The sequence below is a fragment of the Sipha flava genome, unplaced genomic scaffold (genome assembly GCF_003268045.1).
Source record: "Sipha flava isolate LNK unplaced genomic scaffold, YSA_version1 38_pilon_pilon, whole genome shotgun sequence".
In the NCBI taxonomy this organism is placed as follows: domain Eukaryota; kingdom Metazoa; phylum Arthropoda; class Insecta; order Hemiptera; family Aphididae; genus Sipha; species Sipha flava.
Genome location: NW_020273099.1, coordinates 574,162 through 594,846, shown reverse-complemented (window position 1 = coordinate 594,846; position 20,685 = coordinate 574,162). Strand labels below are relative to the sequence as shown.

Genomic DNA, 20,685 nt, shown 5'->3' with positions numbered 1-20,685 from the left:
TTGAAATCACACATGTATCGTGGTATCAATAAATAGTTATGTTGGTTATAGTAATTTAATTGTAGGTTATGTTTTTAAATATGGTTGATAGTAGTCAAATTGTATTTACTATTTATTTTAATATATTTAAATTAAACACAAGAATAAAGTCGTTTGGAATCGTTTTTTACTCAATTTTTATAAATCATTTATAATGAGTACAAAAGAAGCAACTGCAGCCCCAGAGAAAAAGAAAAAAGAGAGTATTTTAGATTTAACAAGGTAAGTAAATGTTGAATCAAACTAGTTGACATTAGCCATTAATATTATATATAGATGTAAAATGTAAATATGATTTTTATATTTTTAGGTACTTGGAAAAAGCCATTAGGGTAAAATTTTCAGGAGGCCGAGAAGTATCTGGAATTCTGAAAGGATTTGACCCATTAGTAAATCTGGTATTGGATAATACTTTAGAGTATTTGAGAGATCCAGATGAACCTATGAAATTGACTGAAGATACGCGAACGTTGGGCTTAGTTGTTTGTCGAGGGACATCAATTGTATTAATTTGTCCTGTTGATGGTATGGAAGCAATTGCTAACCCTTTTGTACAACAAGACTAAATGTTAAAATTGTATTTATGATTTAATTAATAAAATTAATTATATGGCTATATTTCCATGAGTATTTTTAAAATACTCATTTATACATTGCCTTGTAGTTTTAAGTTTTTCTAAATAATGTAAGTAATACAGTTTTAATTTATTTTTCTTAATTTAATAAAAGTTTAATTACTACTGTACAAATAAATTGAAAATGTTGTTTATGTCAATTTAATAAAATAAATAATCTGCCTATTATTTTTTATTTTTCATCAACTTTAAATAAATTTATTGTGTAAAAAATATATTTTTCTTATAAGTATTTTTTTCTTAAATTAAAATATATTTAATAAAAATTTTAATACTTTACTAATATTAATTTAAATTTATTTTACAAGTGTAATATAGGTATTTTCATTGAAGTCATAGTAAATAATTATTTGTTATCTAGGTATATTGTAAACATTATAAATCTGTTTCTAAGTCATTTTATTAAAAAAAAACATTTATTTTTATTTTTTTATAATAAGTAATAAATGTTAGTAAAATAACATAATCTTGGTAAAATTTCAATAACGTTGAAATTTTTATAGTAAAAACTATCAATCTAATTATAATTGTAATTTAATAATGGTGGTATAATCAGTATATATATAATTTATTATAAAATAAATATATAATAAATGTATTATCTAAATTTTTTATTTTAAATTGTAACTCAAAGCTCAAAACTAAAATTGATAGAATCTAAAAAAATGTAGAACTTTATAATCTGTTTTAGTTAAATATAAATATTTTTGTGCCTAATATTTCAGTTTTTTCAGTTACATATACACTTATTTTAGTTAAAAACATGTTTTTAAAATTGTAAAATGTAATTAATTATTTGTTGACTTTAAATAATTTTAATTATTTTTTTGTTTTAAAAGTTACCATTAATTATATTAAAAACTAAAAATTTAACATTTTCATATTCACTATTACCCAAACTAATTTTTTAAGTAGGAATTTTAACGAATATTTTTTATATGTTAAATTTTATTTTCTTATAGTATAAAACATATAGTCAGTACTGGTGAATTAGTGTTTATAAATATTTATTCACTTGAGAAAATTTCTTATTGCACATAGTCAACTGTTAACTGTACAGTTCAAGTTTATTTATTCCATGTAGTTTTTCAATTAAATTTTTTTTTCAAAACCCAACATGTTGTATATTGTGTTTATCATTTTAATGTTTGAAGTTTTAATATGCAGACATTGTTTATGATTCAATTATCGTTATTATTCCTAAACTGATAATTTTATGTCAATTTAACAAAATAGTAAAGATCTTACTCCTAATATTTCAACTTAAGCAAATATATGTAGTTCCCCTATGCATTAGGCCTGAACTGCTGTAGGTTGATAGAGATAGGATGTTCGATATAAATATTAACAGGGTTGTATTGAGGTCTGTTGGCGCCCCTGGCGAATTACTGTATTTGCACCCTCCTCCTACCCCATTGGGAAAGTTGAATTTTTGTACAAAAAATTATTCGCGATACATAAAGCATGTATAAAATCATAGTATACAAGGTAATAATTACTAATAAACTTTAATAACTATTTGTACTACTTTAAAATACATTATACAATCAATACATTATAAAAACATGTAATTTTCTTCAAATGTTTTTATTTCACAATTGTGTTAGATGATATTACATTTATTTATTACAATTTTACAATGGTATTTTTCTTGCTCTAATTGATCAATCCATAGATGGGTATTTATAATCTATGATTACAACTGAACTGATGTTAGCAACAATCCAAATTTCATTAATCTAGCCAACATTCCAAAGATCAACCATGACGGAGGAACGTCTTAATGGATTAGCTTTAACAAATATCAATTAAAAAAGAAAATTTGACCGAATTGGAAGTTCTACAACAATTTTCAAAAACACCACCTAAGCGACTACAATTATTAGACTGAACTAAATAAAAATGTATTTTACTGTCCATTATTTTTGTTAATTTTTTTTTTCATATATTTTTTGTTTATTTAATGCTTAATTTAAATAAGAAATTTTGCTGTAACATGCAAACAAAGGCAAAAAAAAAGCAACTATTTTATTTTTTAAACCAATGCACCTATTACAATTGAGTAATTATTTATTTTCAAGCCCCTCCCCATTATAAAATTCTGTGTACATCACTATATATAAACAAATGGAACAAATAGTGGTATTATTTTCCAAAGATATTGCTATGATTATAGACATTTACAACCATAACTGAGGTATTTATCAGATAATATAAAATAATTTAATGTAACACTTTTTTTACCACATATTAACTAGTTAGTCATTTTTTGGGTATAAATCTAGTTTAGCGCCAACTCAAATTTTTCATATTTTTTTTCTGAACAGAAGTGTTTTTTTATGCTAAGAACGATTGTGTAATCACAATTGGGCGGATGAACTTAGTTTTTGAGTAATGTCTCTTTCAATTTTGTCAATATTTGATAGTTATGTTAAATATTGTAATATAACACAACATTTTATTATATTGTAATCTAGTGGTACTGTGAACCTGTTACAGCTCTACGAATCCGAGTTGAAACCTACCCCCGGTTAAAAAATTGTTAGTATTTTTTTTTTCTAATGATTTATTTATATGTTTTAATTAGAGTGAATATTAACCTAAAAGGTAAATGTTTACCCAGTAACCTATCCCAGTTTCGAGGTGCACTCAAATTTATTTTTTTTATCCTATGACCTACTTGAGGTGGTGTTGCATAGCAAATATGGGATATTTTCTTTTTTAACTGTCCGAGCGAGTGACCCCGCCCGGTCTCGAGGTGCACTCAAAATCCTTTTTTTTATCCTATGATCTACTTGGGGTGTTGATTTAACTAGGATTCCGAAAAAAATTGTAAAAAATAGGGGTGTCTGGTAAAGTAGAAAAGTTCCCTATATTATAATATAATAATATAGTAATATAGAAATATTTCGTGGCAAATCGAGATATATTTTTGTTTAAAGCTGTTTAATCTACTTAAATACACTTTTCGTTATCTCAATATCGTACTCGTAGTTGTAACTTTCTGTTATTTTGATGTTCGTTAACCATTTTAACAGTGGTACGATTGTCAGTATGTGGATAATACATTTTTAATGATTTAAAATAAAGAGATATTATTTTTCCCACTGTAGATAAAATATAATACTTATTTGTTTTTGGTTCATTAATGTTTCTAACGCAGTAAGTATATAACGTGTTTATATTTTTGTAAGTTTTTTTATTAGTTTAATAAATAATGTGGTAAAATTATTTAAATTATTTAAATGTGATGAAGACTGTCCGTTATCTTTGCCCGTCATTGAACAACTACAATATTATAAACAAATTATGGGGCATTATTGCAAAAAACAACAGCTTAAAATGCAAAAATGATCATTTTCTTAAGTTATGCTCCCATGCAGATGTCATTGATGGATTTGTTTGGCAGTGCACAGAGTGGTATTCAAAAAAAAGTGAAGTGTGATTTCAAACAATCTTTAAGGAAAGATGCGTTCTTTGATAAATCACATCTTTCAATTTATTGTATAATAATATTAACATATCTTTGGATGGATGTGGATGGATGTGTCACTTTCTTTTATTAAAAAACAAATTTGTATTGCTCAACAATCCCTTGTTGATTGGGCATCTTTCCATAGGGAAGTTGCCTTTGATGGATTAATATTACATCATGAAAAAATTGGTAATTTTTTTTCAATTTGTAAAAAACAAAAATAATGTTCTATTAATTATTTAATACATTTATTACGAAGGCGGTATTAGAAAAAATTGATCGACGAGTCGAAGTTTAGTTGACGAAAGTATTATAAGGGTCATCGTGTAGAGGGACAATGGTTTCTTGGTGAAGTAGAGCGGACACCAGGCAAATGTTTTTTTGGTACCCGTAGAACGACGAGATAAAGAAACGTTGCTGGTATTAACTAAAGAGTGGATTTTGCCTGGTACATTGATTAATAGTGATTGTTGGAAAGTATGTAGGCAACTCTTTATTTTTATATAATATTAATATTAACCATATATATTCGATTTTATAGTTATAATTATATCAGACGAAAGCACTAGTTTAATTTCGACTTCATGTATTCGTATTCCATGGCCAGGAGTTGAAAAATATTTTTCTTCTCAAATGTTTAGTCGGCCTATTAGATATTATAAAACAATTAAAATCGAAGCAAGTATTATAAAATTACAGGATATGAAAAAAAGAAAAGAAAACAACATGTAATGAAATTAATTATATTGATAAAATTTTAAAACTTTTGAGGAACGAAAAATGTTTCCTTGTTTATTAACGAGTTCCTTTCTTTAAGACAGAAATGGTAAAGGATTTTGTTCTTTTTAACAAGAAGAACGTGAACGTGAACTAGTTCCTTTTTTAAAGGAACTTTCCAAGCACTGAGAATTAGAGGCTGAGTCTGAAAATGAATATGGATTTTTATAAAATAAAACTTAAATATAAATGAAAAAAGTATTTTTTTATTTATTGGCTTTTTTTAAAATTTTATATATTATATTTGTGGTTGAAATATGTGTTTTACTCGCGCAGCGATGTTTTAAGTTTACATACAAAACATAATCCCATCCGTAATAGTATCAAGGTTTGTACAAAAACTAGGTTAGGCTTCTACTGTAATTCTCATTGGGGCGTAGCCCCATCCCACTGAAAAGTGCCACGGAGTGACACTCGACTTTGTGTTTTTTTTTAGCTGGCAGGCGTAGCGAGCGAAGTCCTAAAATTTTAAAAATCGAAGTTCCAATTTTTCGGAAAAAAAATGCAAAAAATATTAATCTTGCACTGAACGATCAGTTATTATCCATTGGACTATTAGATTAACAATATAAAATATGGAAATATTATTTATTTAACTATATCTTAATGGTATTGAAAATTCGCAATTTTCAAAATTGCATAACCCAAAAACTAATAATTTCTGCGAAATTATTTTTGCACCATCATTTTTAAAACGTTAATTTACCTAGGATAAAAAAAAAATGAAAAATTTGGTGGGTGCTAAATTAGATTTGTTCCATAATATTTTATGTGAAAATATTTATTAATTAGTTCTGTTTTATTTAATCATTCTTTTTACTTTTTAGTAATTATTTTTAATGATTTAAGCATAAATTTAAAACGGAGCTGGATTTTGCAGGTTTGGCCATTGCCAGAGTGACCATAGCCATAAACAAACCTAGGAGAATATGGGAACAAATATTGTCAGTAATTATGATTATTATTTGGGTTTTAGAGGCTTCTAGCTCTATAAAATACATAAATATGCATACATTTGTGCACAAAAAAATAACTAAATACCTATGCACAACAAAAAGTACCAGATATTATGTTATAAAAAAAAAAAAATTGATGAGTAAAATTATTCAAGACTTATATAGCTCTAATAAATACAAAAATATACAATATGCATAAATGAACCAAAAAATGATATAACTCAAAAACTAAGTTCGTCCGCTCAATTTTGATCGCACAATCGTTCTTAGCATAAAAAAACAAATTTGAGTGGACGCTAAACTAGATTTATACAAATATTTTATATGTATAATATGTCTGTGACAAAAATTAACCAATAATATTTATTATCTAATATCCATAGCTATAAGTACCCGTGTAGTTCTAGTTGTATTTTATATTATATACCTTTTATTTTTTTGAAGAGATTGAGTATATTATTTACTAGTTATAATTACTGTAATAGCTACAGTTACTACGTACGTTCCCGAGGTAGTGTATTGTGTATAAGTCACTCTTTGTCTCAAATGAAAAATATATCCTAAATGAAAATTTCAATTTTCCTAATGAAAAATGTTATTGGCCTGCACAAAATTTTCTGACACGCTTATGCATATTCTTTAATTTGCAAATATTGGCCAAAAATATATTTTTGTAAATTGAAAACATGGTTAAGATCAAGAATAGGTCAGCATAGGCTAACAGGTTTGGCTTTGCTGCGTGTGCATAAAATTATGATTGTATCCATTGATGAAACAATTAACAAATTTGCCAAAATGAAAAAAAGAAATTTGGAATTGGTTATTTGACTACTTACCAACCTTATATTTTCTACTTAGATATTTGTTAAATTAATTTACCTATTTAAAGTGTTTTTTAGATTTTAAAAAATAATTAATAGGTACTATTACTACTATGATTATTTGTTTTTTCATCCAGGATTCAGACTGAAGGTACAATTTTAATATAAGAACTATTTGTATTGATATTATTAATACTTATTTTATATGCAGTGGGTTTTAAATATATTTACTAAATAAATATTTAATTCAATTTGGTACTTGTATTTTTATTTATTCACTCGAATGAACAACAGAAATATGAGTTGTAGGTAATGAACCAGTGGCGTACCCAGAAATTTTTTAGAGGGGGTCCAAAATTTTTATTTTATCTGTTCTCTAATTATAATTATAGTTTAATTCGATACCAACAAATTAATGTTAATAACTATAGTAATAGTCACAATAGTTTTACACACATCACAAATATTCTGCACAAAGGTTTACTATTATAGGTAGGTACTATAATTTTAAATCCATTTTTATTTGGTAGTAAAATATTATAAAAAAATACATTATTTAACTAACAATAATAAATAATATTAAAAAAGCAGTATAAATTAAACATGATTTATACATTATAGGTATATTATTTGATCTATAAACTTTTTTTATTGAAGATAATGGGAAATTAAAATACACTATTAAATCATCGATTATGTAGAAATTTCAATGGGGGGTATGGATCCGAAAATCCCCCCTTGGGTACGCCCCTGAAATGAACTGTAAATTATTTTTAAATTTGTATTGAAGAAAATTTAGTTTCGCCCCCCATGGCCTCAACTTAAATACGTCCTTGATTATAGCTGTTTTATATGGACATTTTATCATTTTTCATTTCAAGGGGATTTCGAAGTCAATGCTATCATAAATATAAATTATAATTTTGATTATTATATTTAGTACACATTATGAGACAAAAATTATACGACACACCTTAATAATTTTACTGCACAACGGATGGGAATCCCTGTATTTGATGGTACCTATATTATTTTGTATTTGGATGTCGCAGTTGATAAATTACAAATGCCATAGGTATACAATAATAAATCCAAACAAATTGCTTGCTGTAACAATATTTCGCTCAACTTATGTAATGTAATGTTTGAATTTTAGTTATTTGTTATAAAATAAAATCTAGTAACAAACATTAAATTAATAATTTTTATTTCAATAACTAAACTAATATGATGTGATAGGTACATCAAACGTTATCATTATGCTATTATCAAATATATTTATCTAACTATAAAATAATATACATAACTTTATGTCCACACATAATAAATATGTATTTGTACAATACGCCGGATAATGTCGATAATGTGCCCATAGTTAAATAGATTTAAGTATTTTAAATAAATTTCATTCAAAAGGCTCATAATATAACAAGAATAAAAAATTGATTAAAAAAGTATTTACTTATTTCACAACTGAATTATGGACTTTTCAACAGTAATTCTTAAACATACTGTACATCTTAATTAATGTGATAAAAAAAATTAACACTGATCTATAATGATCATACACATGGGTTTGATAGGAAAGTGTTAAATTATGATTTGATTCACACAGTTTTAATATTAGGTCTCTAGAATTACTATTTAATCGTAAGCAGTTTTAAAGCCAAATTATCAAACTTTATAAGTCATAACATTAATATTAACACTGATAATCATTTTTGTGTTTCACAAACATAGTAAAATGCCAGTGTAGTTATAATATAAAGTTTGTAAACTCTGTAAGTATAATATTAAGTGCTAAATGTAATTTACTCGCAGAACAAATTTACATATTTTGTACATTTAATTAACAATTCTTAATATATTTTATTATATATAGATACAATAAAATTTATAACAATAGTATATGAATAACATATATACATATTAGATATAAGAAATTGTGTAAAATACATTAAAAAAAAAATTCTTAGACAATATCAAGATAGGATAGGGTTTACATGTAAAATAAATATGTTATAAAAACAAGACCCAAAAATATTAAATATAATTTAGGAAATAATTACATGCGTCTCCAAGAACCTTTATCCCTTCGATCACCAGATTTTTTAAACTTTTTCTTTTTTGGTTCATTTTTAGAATTACCACTGGCCCAAAATCCTGATCCTTTTTTCTTTGTATAAGGTGGTGGAGGAGGTGGTTGGTACACTGAATTATAGGCATAACCAGACTGATTGTAATTATTATACTTACTTTGGTCTATGACCATTGGTGGGGGTGGTGGAGGAGGTTGTTGAGGTCCATACTGATTGGAGTAAGACTCTGATACATACCCAGGTGGAGGATAAGGGTAAGGAATGGGTGCAATATAATTGATTGGTGGCATATATGGAGATGAAAAATTAGGTGGAGGTAAACTTGTATTAGGATTACAAGATGGTGGAAATTCATCTTCAAGACCAGGTGGAGGAGGTTCAGCTGAAGAAACAGTTTGAATTCGTTGGCGAGGATCTCTGCATTTTTTTTCAGTGTCCATTGCAATTTTAGATGTTTCTATTTCAGTTGAACGCAGTTCTTTTGTATTTATGGATGAAAGTATATCTTTAATATTACTAGGTAAATTAATTTCAGTTGTTAACGGGGCCAGCTCACTAGTAGGACTATACACTTCTTCATCAGGATCTAGGTTCTACAAAAATTAATTATAAACAAATATGAAAATTAAACAATAATACATTTATAGTTAATATTAACATTTACATCAAGTATTGCACTTTGAGATCCAGCAGTCATCATTTGTATTTCTAATTTTTCTCTTTCAATTTTTAGGGTCAACTCATCCATTTGTTGTTGAATACTTGTAGTCATTTCATCAGATAAACAAGGTACATCTTCATCAACTGGCGAGTATGGTTCTTCTTCACCAGGTATATACGGTAAGTCATCATCAGTTAAAACTAAAAAACATCAATAAATTTATAGTTAAAAATAAAATAAAAGTCTAAAATATTTTACCAGAAGATAATGGTAGAACTGGGGTTGGTAAACTGAGAATTTTGTTAGTCGGTGATCTTGGTGGAGTATAACTTTCTTTTGGAGAAAAATTATCTTGACTAGATGGTAAAGCTGGCTTGAGATGAGGTAAAACCAAAGTATCGTTAATATCAGGCAAAACATAATTATTTTCAGATTGTTTCCAAGGTGGAATCCACTGTTTCTTAGAATTTCGTACAATTATTCCCAACAACAAATGTGTTCTATAGTCATCTACTCCAGGTCCATCTAACGGCAACAATACCTGAGGTATAGGGCTATGGCTGCCAAGTGGATATATATAAAAATCTTTTATATTTGGAAATGGTTTGCTATCAATAACCGCAATGCGGTTCTTAGCACTTAAGTACTGATATAGACTTAAATAGGACATTTGTTGTTCCACCCCTCCTGCCAACAATTTTGTTACAATTATATCTTTTGTACCAGTTTTTTTCAATTTACCCATATATTCCCAAACTGTTTGTTGTTTGATACGACCAACACATTCTAGAACTGTTAAGGTAAGTTCTACATCCAATCCAATCACATTACCAGATAATCGAGACATAGCTACATCACATCGAGCAACATCAGTAAAATTGATAGTTCCTTTCCATATAGGACCAATTTCTTCTTCCACTCGAGGCGGAGTAGCTATTACAACAGTTGAACTTGGTTCTCTATCACTAACATCTTCTTTATGTACTTCAACATCATCAGTAACAACTGGGTCGGGTTTCACTTCAATTTTTTTGTTTTTATCCACTTTTTTATCTTTTTTGTCTCTGCTTTTACTTCGATCACGACTTCTACGTTTTTTATCCTTGTGTGATTTATGACGGTTTCTACTAGATTTATGATGTCTGTGTTCACGATCATTACTATTACTTCTTTCTTTATACTTACTTTTTTTCTTTTCTTTTTTATCTTCTCTTGTTAATTTAAGAAGGATTTGGGGTTTTTTCTGCTCAACCTTAATGTCAGGATTAAGTTCTGAAACTATAGTTTCTTTGTTATCTTTAGATTCAATAATTTCTTCTCCTTTATGAGTTTTCATTAGGAGAGCTTTTGATTGATTCATCATGTCTAATTCAGTTTTACGGATCATCTCAATTTGATGTTTATTTTCTCGTTCTCTCCATTCAGCTAGCTCCTGGGATGCCATTTCATCAGCTGTCATACGAACTAATTGATATGGTGTAACCCACTTGAACATAATTTTCTTAAAGAAATTTAAATTTTTTGGATCTTTTATATTGAATACCAAACTTCTGTATTTTGCTTTATATTTTTGGTCAACTTTCCCAAATTGAGAATAAAGTTCTTCTTCAATTTTTAAGATTAATTCTTCCAAGTTTTCTTCAGCTGTTTTTAATTCGGGTTCTTCGGATATTCTACTACTTAAAGATTCTAATAAAGATTTTCTTACATTAGAGCGCAATTGTTCTTCTCCTTTTTTTTCACTGACAATTTCTTTTATAGGTTCTGGTTTTTTAACAGGTTCTAGTTTCTTCTTTATAACTTTTTGTACAGCAGTTCCTTTAGAAGGAGTTGTAATAGTTGGTTTTACCGGTGTAACTTGTACAGATTTTGATGACTCTTTTTGGGAAAGCGTATGTTTCATAAGTTCTTTTTGAGGCATTGGAGACTTTGATGAATCCTTTTTAACATAAACTAATTTCATTTTATCAGGCTGTAATAACTCTGATACATCAAATTCTTTCTTAATTTCTTTTGCTTTATGTTTATCTGGACTAGTAGCTGGTCTCTTGAGACGATTTTCATTTTCTTTCTTAACAAATTTTAAAGTACTTTGGGTCAACTTAGAATTATTTTGAGATTTTGGAGTTAGTTTACTGGGATTTATTTTAGTAGAAGGGCCTGAAGGTTTTAAAATTTGGAATGTTGGATTTTCTTTCATCCATTGTTTTAAATTTGTTAATTTTGGAGCTTGTTCACCTGTAAAATAATTTAAATACTTATAATGTTCAATATATTTTTATATTATAATACTCTAGGTAGAGTCTGACGGTATTTAAATAATATAAAAAAAAGGGGATAAGGATATTCTTCATATTGGAATTTAATTGTATGGTACTTTATATTTAAAATTAAAACCGCACACTCTACTCTAGATCATTATATTTATTTAACATTGATTATTATTAAAGTCCAGATTTGTGTATAAATGGAAATTGAAAAATAAAAAGTTTAAGTATACTTTCATTAATTACTATTATTGATAATAAACCTTATAACCATATAAAATATATATTCAGAAAAATGTTAACACTCATTTTCTTTTTGATTATGATTGGTTCAGATTATAGAAAATAATAGACATATTAAAAATTATATATCATTTTCTTAAAAAAGTTTATATTATTAGTTACACAAAATATTGGATCAATCAAAATTAACCCGTGCCTATTTGAATTTCTATTATTTTTCAAATTTTTTAAAATGTTACACTTATTTCCTAAACCATTGATTAAAATGAAAATTATCGTACATGATAAATTGTATAATTTAAAATAACTTTTGTATTTGTTTGTTAGATATATTGACTTGAGTGTATAAAAATCCAACTTGACAAAATTTTTGTTATTATAAGGTATGTATTATATATATATTCTAGTATTTTTCACTAATGTGTAAAACTTTATCTTATATTTTGTCAATGTCACCAAAAGTAATTTTTAGTTTTAGAAACTATTGCATCTTAAAAAGGTATTATTTACCTATATCATCTCTTATATTATTATTGATTTAATATAATTCAAACTACATAAATTATCTACCTAAAATTTAATTTATGAACAGCGGTCAGTTATCACTCACGTGAAATAGAGTTCATATACTTAAATTGTTTTTTTTCTGAAAATATTTTCTATTTTTTATTGGGTAACGAATGCAGTCAAATTACTGATGTCAAATTGCCGACAATTAAGCAAACTTTATTAGTGTTTTCTGTAACTTAGAAGTTGTTAAATTAAACATACATGAAAGTGATTACTCTGTACAAAAAATAGCTGTATTTTGAGAAAAAAACAAGGATTCAAGTTCAAGATATTCAATAATGTACATCTTAACTTGAAAAATTGTATAATGAATGGTGAATAATGCAAAAAAATTCAACAAAAAGGACCTAATCCTAAATTAAAAAAGATGAGTAAATATTAAAATCAAACAATTGGACATTACTTAAGTGAATACATTGAATATGATCGGTAATAATTATTACTTACACTAATGTTATTATTTTAATGATATATTAAAAAAAAACATTTATTATAAAAAGTATCCAAAAAAATAGTAATTTTTACTTTTTCAAAGAGAAAAAAGGCTGAAAAGACCATGTAATGGACGTAAATACTAAATTATTCAAAAAATAATAATGAAAAGCTGGTAGATTAAAGATTAATATTTTAAATATTTTAGAAAATACATTTTTTAATTAAAAATTGGTTGTATTATACAAATATAATAATATTCCAAACAGAATTTTTTATTTTATTCATTTCTATATATAAATTATTTGTTTATTTATTTATATATTAATTAAATTTTATAAAAGCTGTATTTAATTATGATGCTAACATCTCTAAAATAGTTTTGGAAATTTTTTTTTAGAAATCTGTAGTAGTTGTTGGATGAAGTATTAGAGATTTTATTTCTTGATAATAATGTATCTATAAATTAAAAAAAAAAAAAGTTTAAAGCTTTAAATTTAAATGATGGTTCAGTTGAAATAAGTAAAAAAATATCAATTAAACCACATGAAATACCATCTTTAGTTACAAAATATTTAAATAATTTCCTAACAAAAAGTACAAAAATAGTTTTGAACTATTTAGTATTGGTACAAATTTTATACTTGATGAACAGGAGGAATGGATAAATAACACTGATTATTATTGTAGCCCCTATAAATGTTATTAATGATACAGTAGAAAAAAAAGTGAATCTCATTAAAAAATATAACATTCTAACCTCTTTGGTTAAATTAGAGGAAAAGAAATAATATCTATTACAAATTGTTAAAGATTATAAAAACAAGTATTCCGACAACCAAAAAAATCAACACTACAATAGTATAATGTTTAATTAGTTTTTTAATTTAATTAATTTTAATTTTAATTAGTTTAATTAATTTTTCATGAAATAAATACAAACATTTAAATTTTTTTTAAATTTTTTAAAAGTTCAAACTTTAAGTTAAAATAGGCTTGGGTTAACTTTATCTGATTGATTCAATATTTTACGTACTTCATGTATATATACTATTTTAAGAGTTTTAATTATCTATGACCACCCTAATATACATGTTACTTATACACGTCAGTCATAATTAAAATTTACTTTTTGGTATTCTTCTTTTGCTATTTTTTTCAATATTATATACCATGCATGAGTAGTAATAAATAACAATATTAAAAAAATCAAGCATAAGATTTTATACAAAATTAAGTTAAGTATAAATTAAAATAATACAAATCTGAGCTACCCTAATCATTACATACCAGTGATTAGTCTGCTATTTTTTTTGTCTAATAAAATAATATCAGGTGATTCAGTAGGTGAAGTACAACAAGCTTTTATTGCAGATACACTATCTTCAATATGTTTTTCCAAACATATTTCGTCACAAAATAAACCCTTTGCTGTAACTTCAAAACCCTTTTTACAGTGGACACAATTTTGCTGTAATAAAGATTGAATTTTAGTAGATTTTGAATCAGTTTTCTTGATGACTGGCGATATTGAACCAGATTTTTTTTTTTTATCCTCATCTAATTTTTTATTGGTTTTCTCCTCATCAGATTTTTTACGTGCTTCTTCAGTCTTCTTTTTTCTACATGGTGGACAATTCCATTCAACGCAACGAGCTTCCATTTGTTCACCCAAAGCCTTTGTAATACCTACACATTTTCCATGGAACCAATCTTCACAAGTATCACAACAAATCATAAATCTGAAATATTTTTTTAATTGTATGTATGTATATTTAAATTCTAAATAGTTATTTTTTTTTTAAATATTACCTGTTGTTATGAGGTTTTCTACAAACACACCAAAGTCTATTTGGATCGTCTTCTGAAGTCATGGTTCCTTCTCTATCAGTATCAGATTCTTCACTATATTCATTCATACTTTTAGAACTAAAATCAATAAGAATTAAAAATATTGAGTTTGTGTGGTCAGTGAAAAATTTTAAGTGATATTCTTGGAAAAATAGAAAAAGTATTCATGAAAATTTTTTTTTAAATTTGACTCAAAATAAGAGGAAATTTATGGAAAGACTAATAATACTGAGATACAAATAAAAGATAATAAAGGAAAATTAGATTTGCTAATTATTATTTTCAATAACAACAAAAATGATAACTGAAATTATATAAACTGTAAAACAACATAATGTTCTACAAATAAGAACTTACTTTTCTGATGATCGTCTTCGTCTAACTTGATCTTTAATACTAGCATCTGCAATCTGAAAGATATAATTAAAATTAGCAATTAATGATATTTTGAGTAATATTGTTTTGATAATTCATACTTCTTTTTTAACTAAAGATCGTGTTTTTGGAGTTTCAATTGGAGGTAATGTTAATATTCTACCAGATTTTCCATACATCACAGTTGAGCTTTTACATTTATCATCAGATGGTGGTGTTTTGACATCATTCTTATCACTTTGATTAAGATTATCATCAAACAATAATTTGTTCATTAAATCATGACTGGAATTCGATGGAGCTACAAAATTTGACTGAAAAAATAATATAAAATCTTTAGTTTCAATTAAAAAACATTTAAATTGTAAAAATGTTTAATACATACAGAATTAAGGTCCTCATTGAGATCAGCTAGTTCATCTATCAAATTTTCCTCATCAATTATTTCTGATTGATTTGCTATTTTTGAACTAATTTCGTTTAATATATCTTCTACTGTTTTAGTTACAGTATTTTCTGCTGGATTATCCCTTGTTCTATTTGAGACTTTTCTCACTCTTCCAGATTCTTCCTTATGAACAACCACTTCATCTAATTCTTTAGCAACATCAGAAATTGGGCTTTCTTTATTTGTTGAGTTTTCAACTTTTTCAACAGTAGATATTTTATGATCTACTTCTATGTTTTCTATTTTAATGGGTGATTTATTATTATCATCTATAATAATATCAGGAGAAGAAAATAATTCCGGTTCATCTAATTTTTGTTTAACAAGTTTTTGTGAAGTTGTTTCAAAACCATTTTCAATATTTCCAATTTTATCTTTATTCTTTTTGAACATCAGCTGATTTTGAATGTACTTTTTAGGTTCAATACTAGATTGACGAACTAATTCATTAGCTTGAAGTAAAACCTGGTCAATGACAACATCTGGTTTTTTTTGTCGATTGTTCTTAACTTGAGATTTCTAAAACAATAAAATGTGTTAAATTTTAATTAAATTTATTTTAACTTTTAAGAATGTAGAATTTGTGGTCTTACACACATGAAAAAATTTGTATTACATCATAGGAATTAACATTTAATTCAGAACACTAATTTCTTTATAAATCAATCTAGACATTAATAAATGATAATTGATAAATATATTTTATTGAAATATATTTATTTTTTATATTAAACAGATTCAATTCAATAAAAATGTCTAAAGAAATTAAGTTGTATTATAATAATTATAAAACAGATTAATTATCATACTTATAACATACATCTTAATATCTTATTAATAAAATAGTATGTTATATACAGATAATTAGGACTTGTATGAAAATATTTAAAATATTATCAATAGACATTTATTTATCAATTATTAATTTTGAAAATTTAAAAATTTAAAATTATTAAATAATAAAATAATGAGCATAGTCATTTATATTTATTTTTCCAGTTAATAATTTATATTATTCTCAAAAAAGAATATAGATAATTATAAATATTATAAAATTCTGGCAGATATAATAGCTTGTAAACAAAAATCATAATTATAGGTAATTTTACCAATGGCAATAAACGCTTCACTGTTTTAGAACCTCTTGGTCCTTCAATTGACTGATTATTTCGTACTTCATCAGAATTTTTTTTTGGTATCAAACTTCTCAAAATTACTGGATCTTTGGCTTTTGATTTTTCATTCTAAATAAATATAAAATATTCTCTATTAGTTTTTTTTTTTTTTTACATAGTTGAAAATATTTTATTACTTTTACAACTCTTAAATTCTGTATTTTTCTAGTATTGAGTAAATTATTTTTAAGGAAATTATGTTGTGTAGTTGTCGGTGTACCAGCCTTAATATCTAAAAAAAATAATAAAATTATTGAATTATTTTATAAGTATAAATGAAATAAATGAAATGTATTTTGAAAAACTCTTTAAATTATTAAGTTTTACATTATATACCTTCTATAGGTGTAGTCGAAGAACCATCTTTAAATTCCTTTTCAGCCATTGACACCGTTATTTCTTCAATTTCTTCATTTTCATTTACTATTTGTGATTGAGTTAATTTACCTTAATATTTTAATATACAAATTTAAATATTATTTAATATTCGTCTTTATTCATTAATGTATATAATTATATTATCATTTACTTGTTAATTGTTGTATTTTAGAAGAAAGTGTTTCCCTAAAACTCTCATTAATTTGGTTATCATTTGATGTATTAGGTGGGCAGTATTTATAATAACAATGGTCCAAATAAATAGAATTTTTTGACATATCACTTTCATTGGGTAGAATATCTAAAAAATATAACATAATATAAGTTAATACATAATTTATAATTCTTAAATTACGCATTAATTAATGTTAATTAAATATAACTTATTATCATATCTAAAATATTTGATTCACCTTAATTACATTTTTGATACATTTTTAAAATACCATAAGATATGTCATTGTTCAATAATCAATTTTAACAAACCCAGGTCTAATTCTTTACCACATGAATAATTAATTTAAAGTAAAAATATTATAAATGATGAAAATTTAAATGGAAAATTATGAAATTACATATTAAGAGAACTAACAATTTAAATAATTTCTTGAAACTAATATATTTTGATTAAGAGTACATCGATTAATATAAAAATTATTTTTCTATGAATGCTATCTCAAATTATTTTAAATAAATAATGAAAATGTGATGTCTACCTTAAATCATAATAATATCTTACCTTGGGATAATAATGTTTTAGTTGATATGGAAGGATAGAAACCTTGAACAGTCAAATTTATTTCTTGTTCTCCATTTTCTGGATTTGTTGTTATACCTTTATTACTACTGTTTTCAAAATGTATGATATTCATGGTCTCTTTTTTATTTTCTGTTAAAATATTATACAACAATATTATTGTAGATTAAAATGTATTAATATATTAAATATGAAGCAATAATAAAATATTAAGATTTAAATAATTTTTGAAACTATCAATAAGTACATAGATATAATATATATAATATATCTATGTACTTAATTAAATTATAATAAAAATGTAAAATGGTTTACGACTTAACAATATTTTTGTAATATAAATATTAATATTAATAACTTTAAATATAAAAGTTTTAATTAAGTATCCTATAAAAGTTTAAAAGATACTTGCCTATAACTCTATTGAATGTGTCTTGGTCTATAGCCACTGTACCATCAGGTTTGACAACAACTACTAAAGTATCATCGGCCTCTTCATCTTCAGGTTTCTCATCTACTTTCTCAGTAATTTTAGAACACGACATATTTATTGAATTATCTGAAATTAAAAATTATAATAAAATAATATATAATTTATACTATACATATTATGTAAATACATTATAAGAAAATAGTTAATAGTTATAAATACCAATAAATATATTTTAAGAACTGATAATATATATATATCTATAAATATATAGAATTAGTAAAATACTTCATAACAACTTTATCATTTATTATTTTAAAATTTTGAATAGATAAATATCTTTAGTTAGCAAAAGGTAGCAAATCATAGATCAGGTAAATTGATAGTGGGAGATAAAAACCATCAACAACTAACATTAGATATTAATCTAAAATTTATAATTATTATACCAAATTAAATATATAAACTTCTATATAAAAATATTGAACTTAGATATTTGTAAATTCTTATCCGTACTTTATTTTACAAAAAAATATTTGAAAAAAAAAACAGTATTGTAAAAATCCAGGTTTATTTTGTATTCATTTCCAAGAAATTTTTTTTTAAAAAATATAAAATAAAAACAAATATCATTGAATAGTAGAGTATTTTAAAATAATTGCCATCATATATTATTGTTACAATCACTACTAATAACGTACTGTGGGAGTATTGAGCATTAAATAATTATCAGACTATCCCTGACAGTATCAAAAAATGTTCTCTAACAAATCTTTTTTCATTATTTTCAACGCAGAAAAAAATTAACAGACGTTCATTATTATTGTATAGCTTAATAAATCCGTGCGTCCACACAACAACATTTAATACAAAGTAGGTGAACCGAGTAAATAATATATTTCCCTCCAACTAGTCCAGGGGGACTGCGTCTGTTGGCGGGCGATCAGTGGTGGCGCGCAGACGACGATTATCGTGGGCAGGGAAAAAAAATTGACAAAACGTCCTGGGGAAATGTGATTATATCAATATTATTATCACGAAGATGCGCAAAAATCGATATGCGCGCAAGACGACAAAGTAACTAATAAATAGTATAATAAAAATATAGTTACAATTGTTACTAATATTAATACAACGCGATGACGACATAAATGTTAATTATTATTTTTATTATTATTATTATTATTATTATTATTACTATTATTATTTTACGTAATGGTGGTATGTACTTACCGGGTTTTGGCCTTTCGATCGCAGTGGTGAAATTGTCGACGAACCGCTGCTGGTACGCTCACAATGCGTTATCTCGCTGTTCTATGAGTCCGAAGCTTTTGTTTGGCTGAGATGTTCATCACGATCACAATGCCACCCGGACGAACGTTGCCCGCGCGCGTTAATGTGTCTGGTGTGCAACGCGTTATCGCACCTCGTCCGTGGTTTTCTTCATGCGGTCTGCTTTTCCGCAGTCGAAAAACACACGACGGTCCCGTGAAATTTGTTACGGATCCCTACAATCGTCGGACTCTCGTGTAAAATTCAATAATACGGCAGTATCTATATTATTGTTTTTAATGCTGTTGTTGTTTTGCCGCACGGCCGCCATTGTATTTCATGGAAACAACGTGCACGCGGCGGTCCCGCGGCAAACTCCATGGAAGAACAAACCGAAAATGCTGTTGATTATGACTTCTATGATAACAATATTTATTCACCATGCATATATAATATTGATTATATTTTATGGTATTAATCATAGACCTATAAACTAAAGTTAATAGTTCTATGGTATTATTTATTAATTATGAAATTCACATTCCCTAGTTTCGTCAAGCATTCTAACATTCAATCAGTACTTATCATTCACTTTATAGTCAAATATAGTTTATAATAATATATAATACGTAAATAAGTAAATTAATAGTACTTAAGCCGTTGATACCAATATCCATTCCAATGCAGCCTCTTGGCCATTTTATTAAAAAAACTATTCGTGTGTACCAACGTGCCATTTAAATTTGTGAAATCTAGTTCAAGAATAGGTTCATACTGTTTCAGATTCTGTTGATTTATCTGTTTACTCACATTAATGTTAACTAAAAAATTTTCATTTTGAAAAATAATAGTATTGCAGAGTTATTCTTTTTTCACACATCGTGATGCCAATGTTAATTAATATTACACTATACAGTGCATTATAACACATTTGTTTGTTCTGTTACGGATATACATATGTAGGTCCTTACGACTTATAGATATACAATGTAGGTCATTGCATGGGAGAATCATATAATACAGC

General features: G+C 25.8%; 2 protein-coding genes and 1 long non-coding RNA gene across 4 annotated transcripts; 2 read left to right on the top strand and 1 right to left on the bottom strand.

Annotated features, from left to right (window-relative positions):
* Positions 1-74: 74 nt before the first annotated feature.
* LOC112688451 (U6 snRNA-associated Sm-like protein LSm7) lies at positions 75-657 on the top strand. The gene is made up of 2 exons (XM_025561632.1): positions 75-261; positions 350-657. The coding sequence occupies exons 1-2, from the start codon at positions 194-196 to the stop codon at positions 603-605; spliced, it is 324 nt and encodes a 107-aa protein (XP_025417417.1). The 5' UTR covers positions 75-193; the 3' UTR covers positions 606-657.
* A 3,613-nt stretch (positions 658-4,270) lies between these two features.
* On the top strand, positions 4,271-4,782 carry LOC112688461. The gene is made up of 3 exons (XR_003149062.1): positions 4,271-4,338; positions 4,409-4,626; positions 4,691-4,782. It is a non-coding gene; the product is annotated as an uncharacterized LOC112688461 (long non-coding RNA).
* Positions 4,783-8,632: 3,850 nt separating this feature from the next.
* On the bottom strand, positions 8,633-20,008 carry LOC112688273 (PHD finger protein 3-like). Of its 2 annotated transcripts, none has more exons than XM_025561383.1 (15): positions 19,623-20,008; positions 18,372-18,518; positions 17,942-18,091; positions 17,354-17,503; positions 17,161-17,271; positions 16,962-17,056; positions 16,759-16,893; positions 15,587-16,168; positions 15,303-15,515; positions 15,184-15,236; positions 14,788-14,904; positions 14,266-14,717; positions 9,722-11,701; positions 9,467-9,663; positions 8,633-9,395 (listed from the first exon to the last, which is right to left on the bottom strand). In XM_025561383.1, exons 2-15 carry the CDS (start codon positions 18,502-18,504, stop codon positions 8,769-8,771), a joined length of 4,995 nt encoding a protein of 1,664 aa, XP_025417168.1. In that variant the 5' UTR covers positions 18,505-18,518; positions 19,623-20,008; the 3' UTR covers positions 8,633-8,768. The 2 variants fall into 2 exon arrangements, with proteins under 2 accessions (XP_025417168.1, XP_025417169.1); XM_025561384.1 differs by lacking the exon at positions 19,623-20,008 and adding an exon at positions 19,091-19,425.
* Between the last annotated feature and the right edge of the window lie 677 nt (positions 20,009-20,685).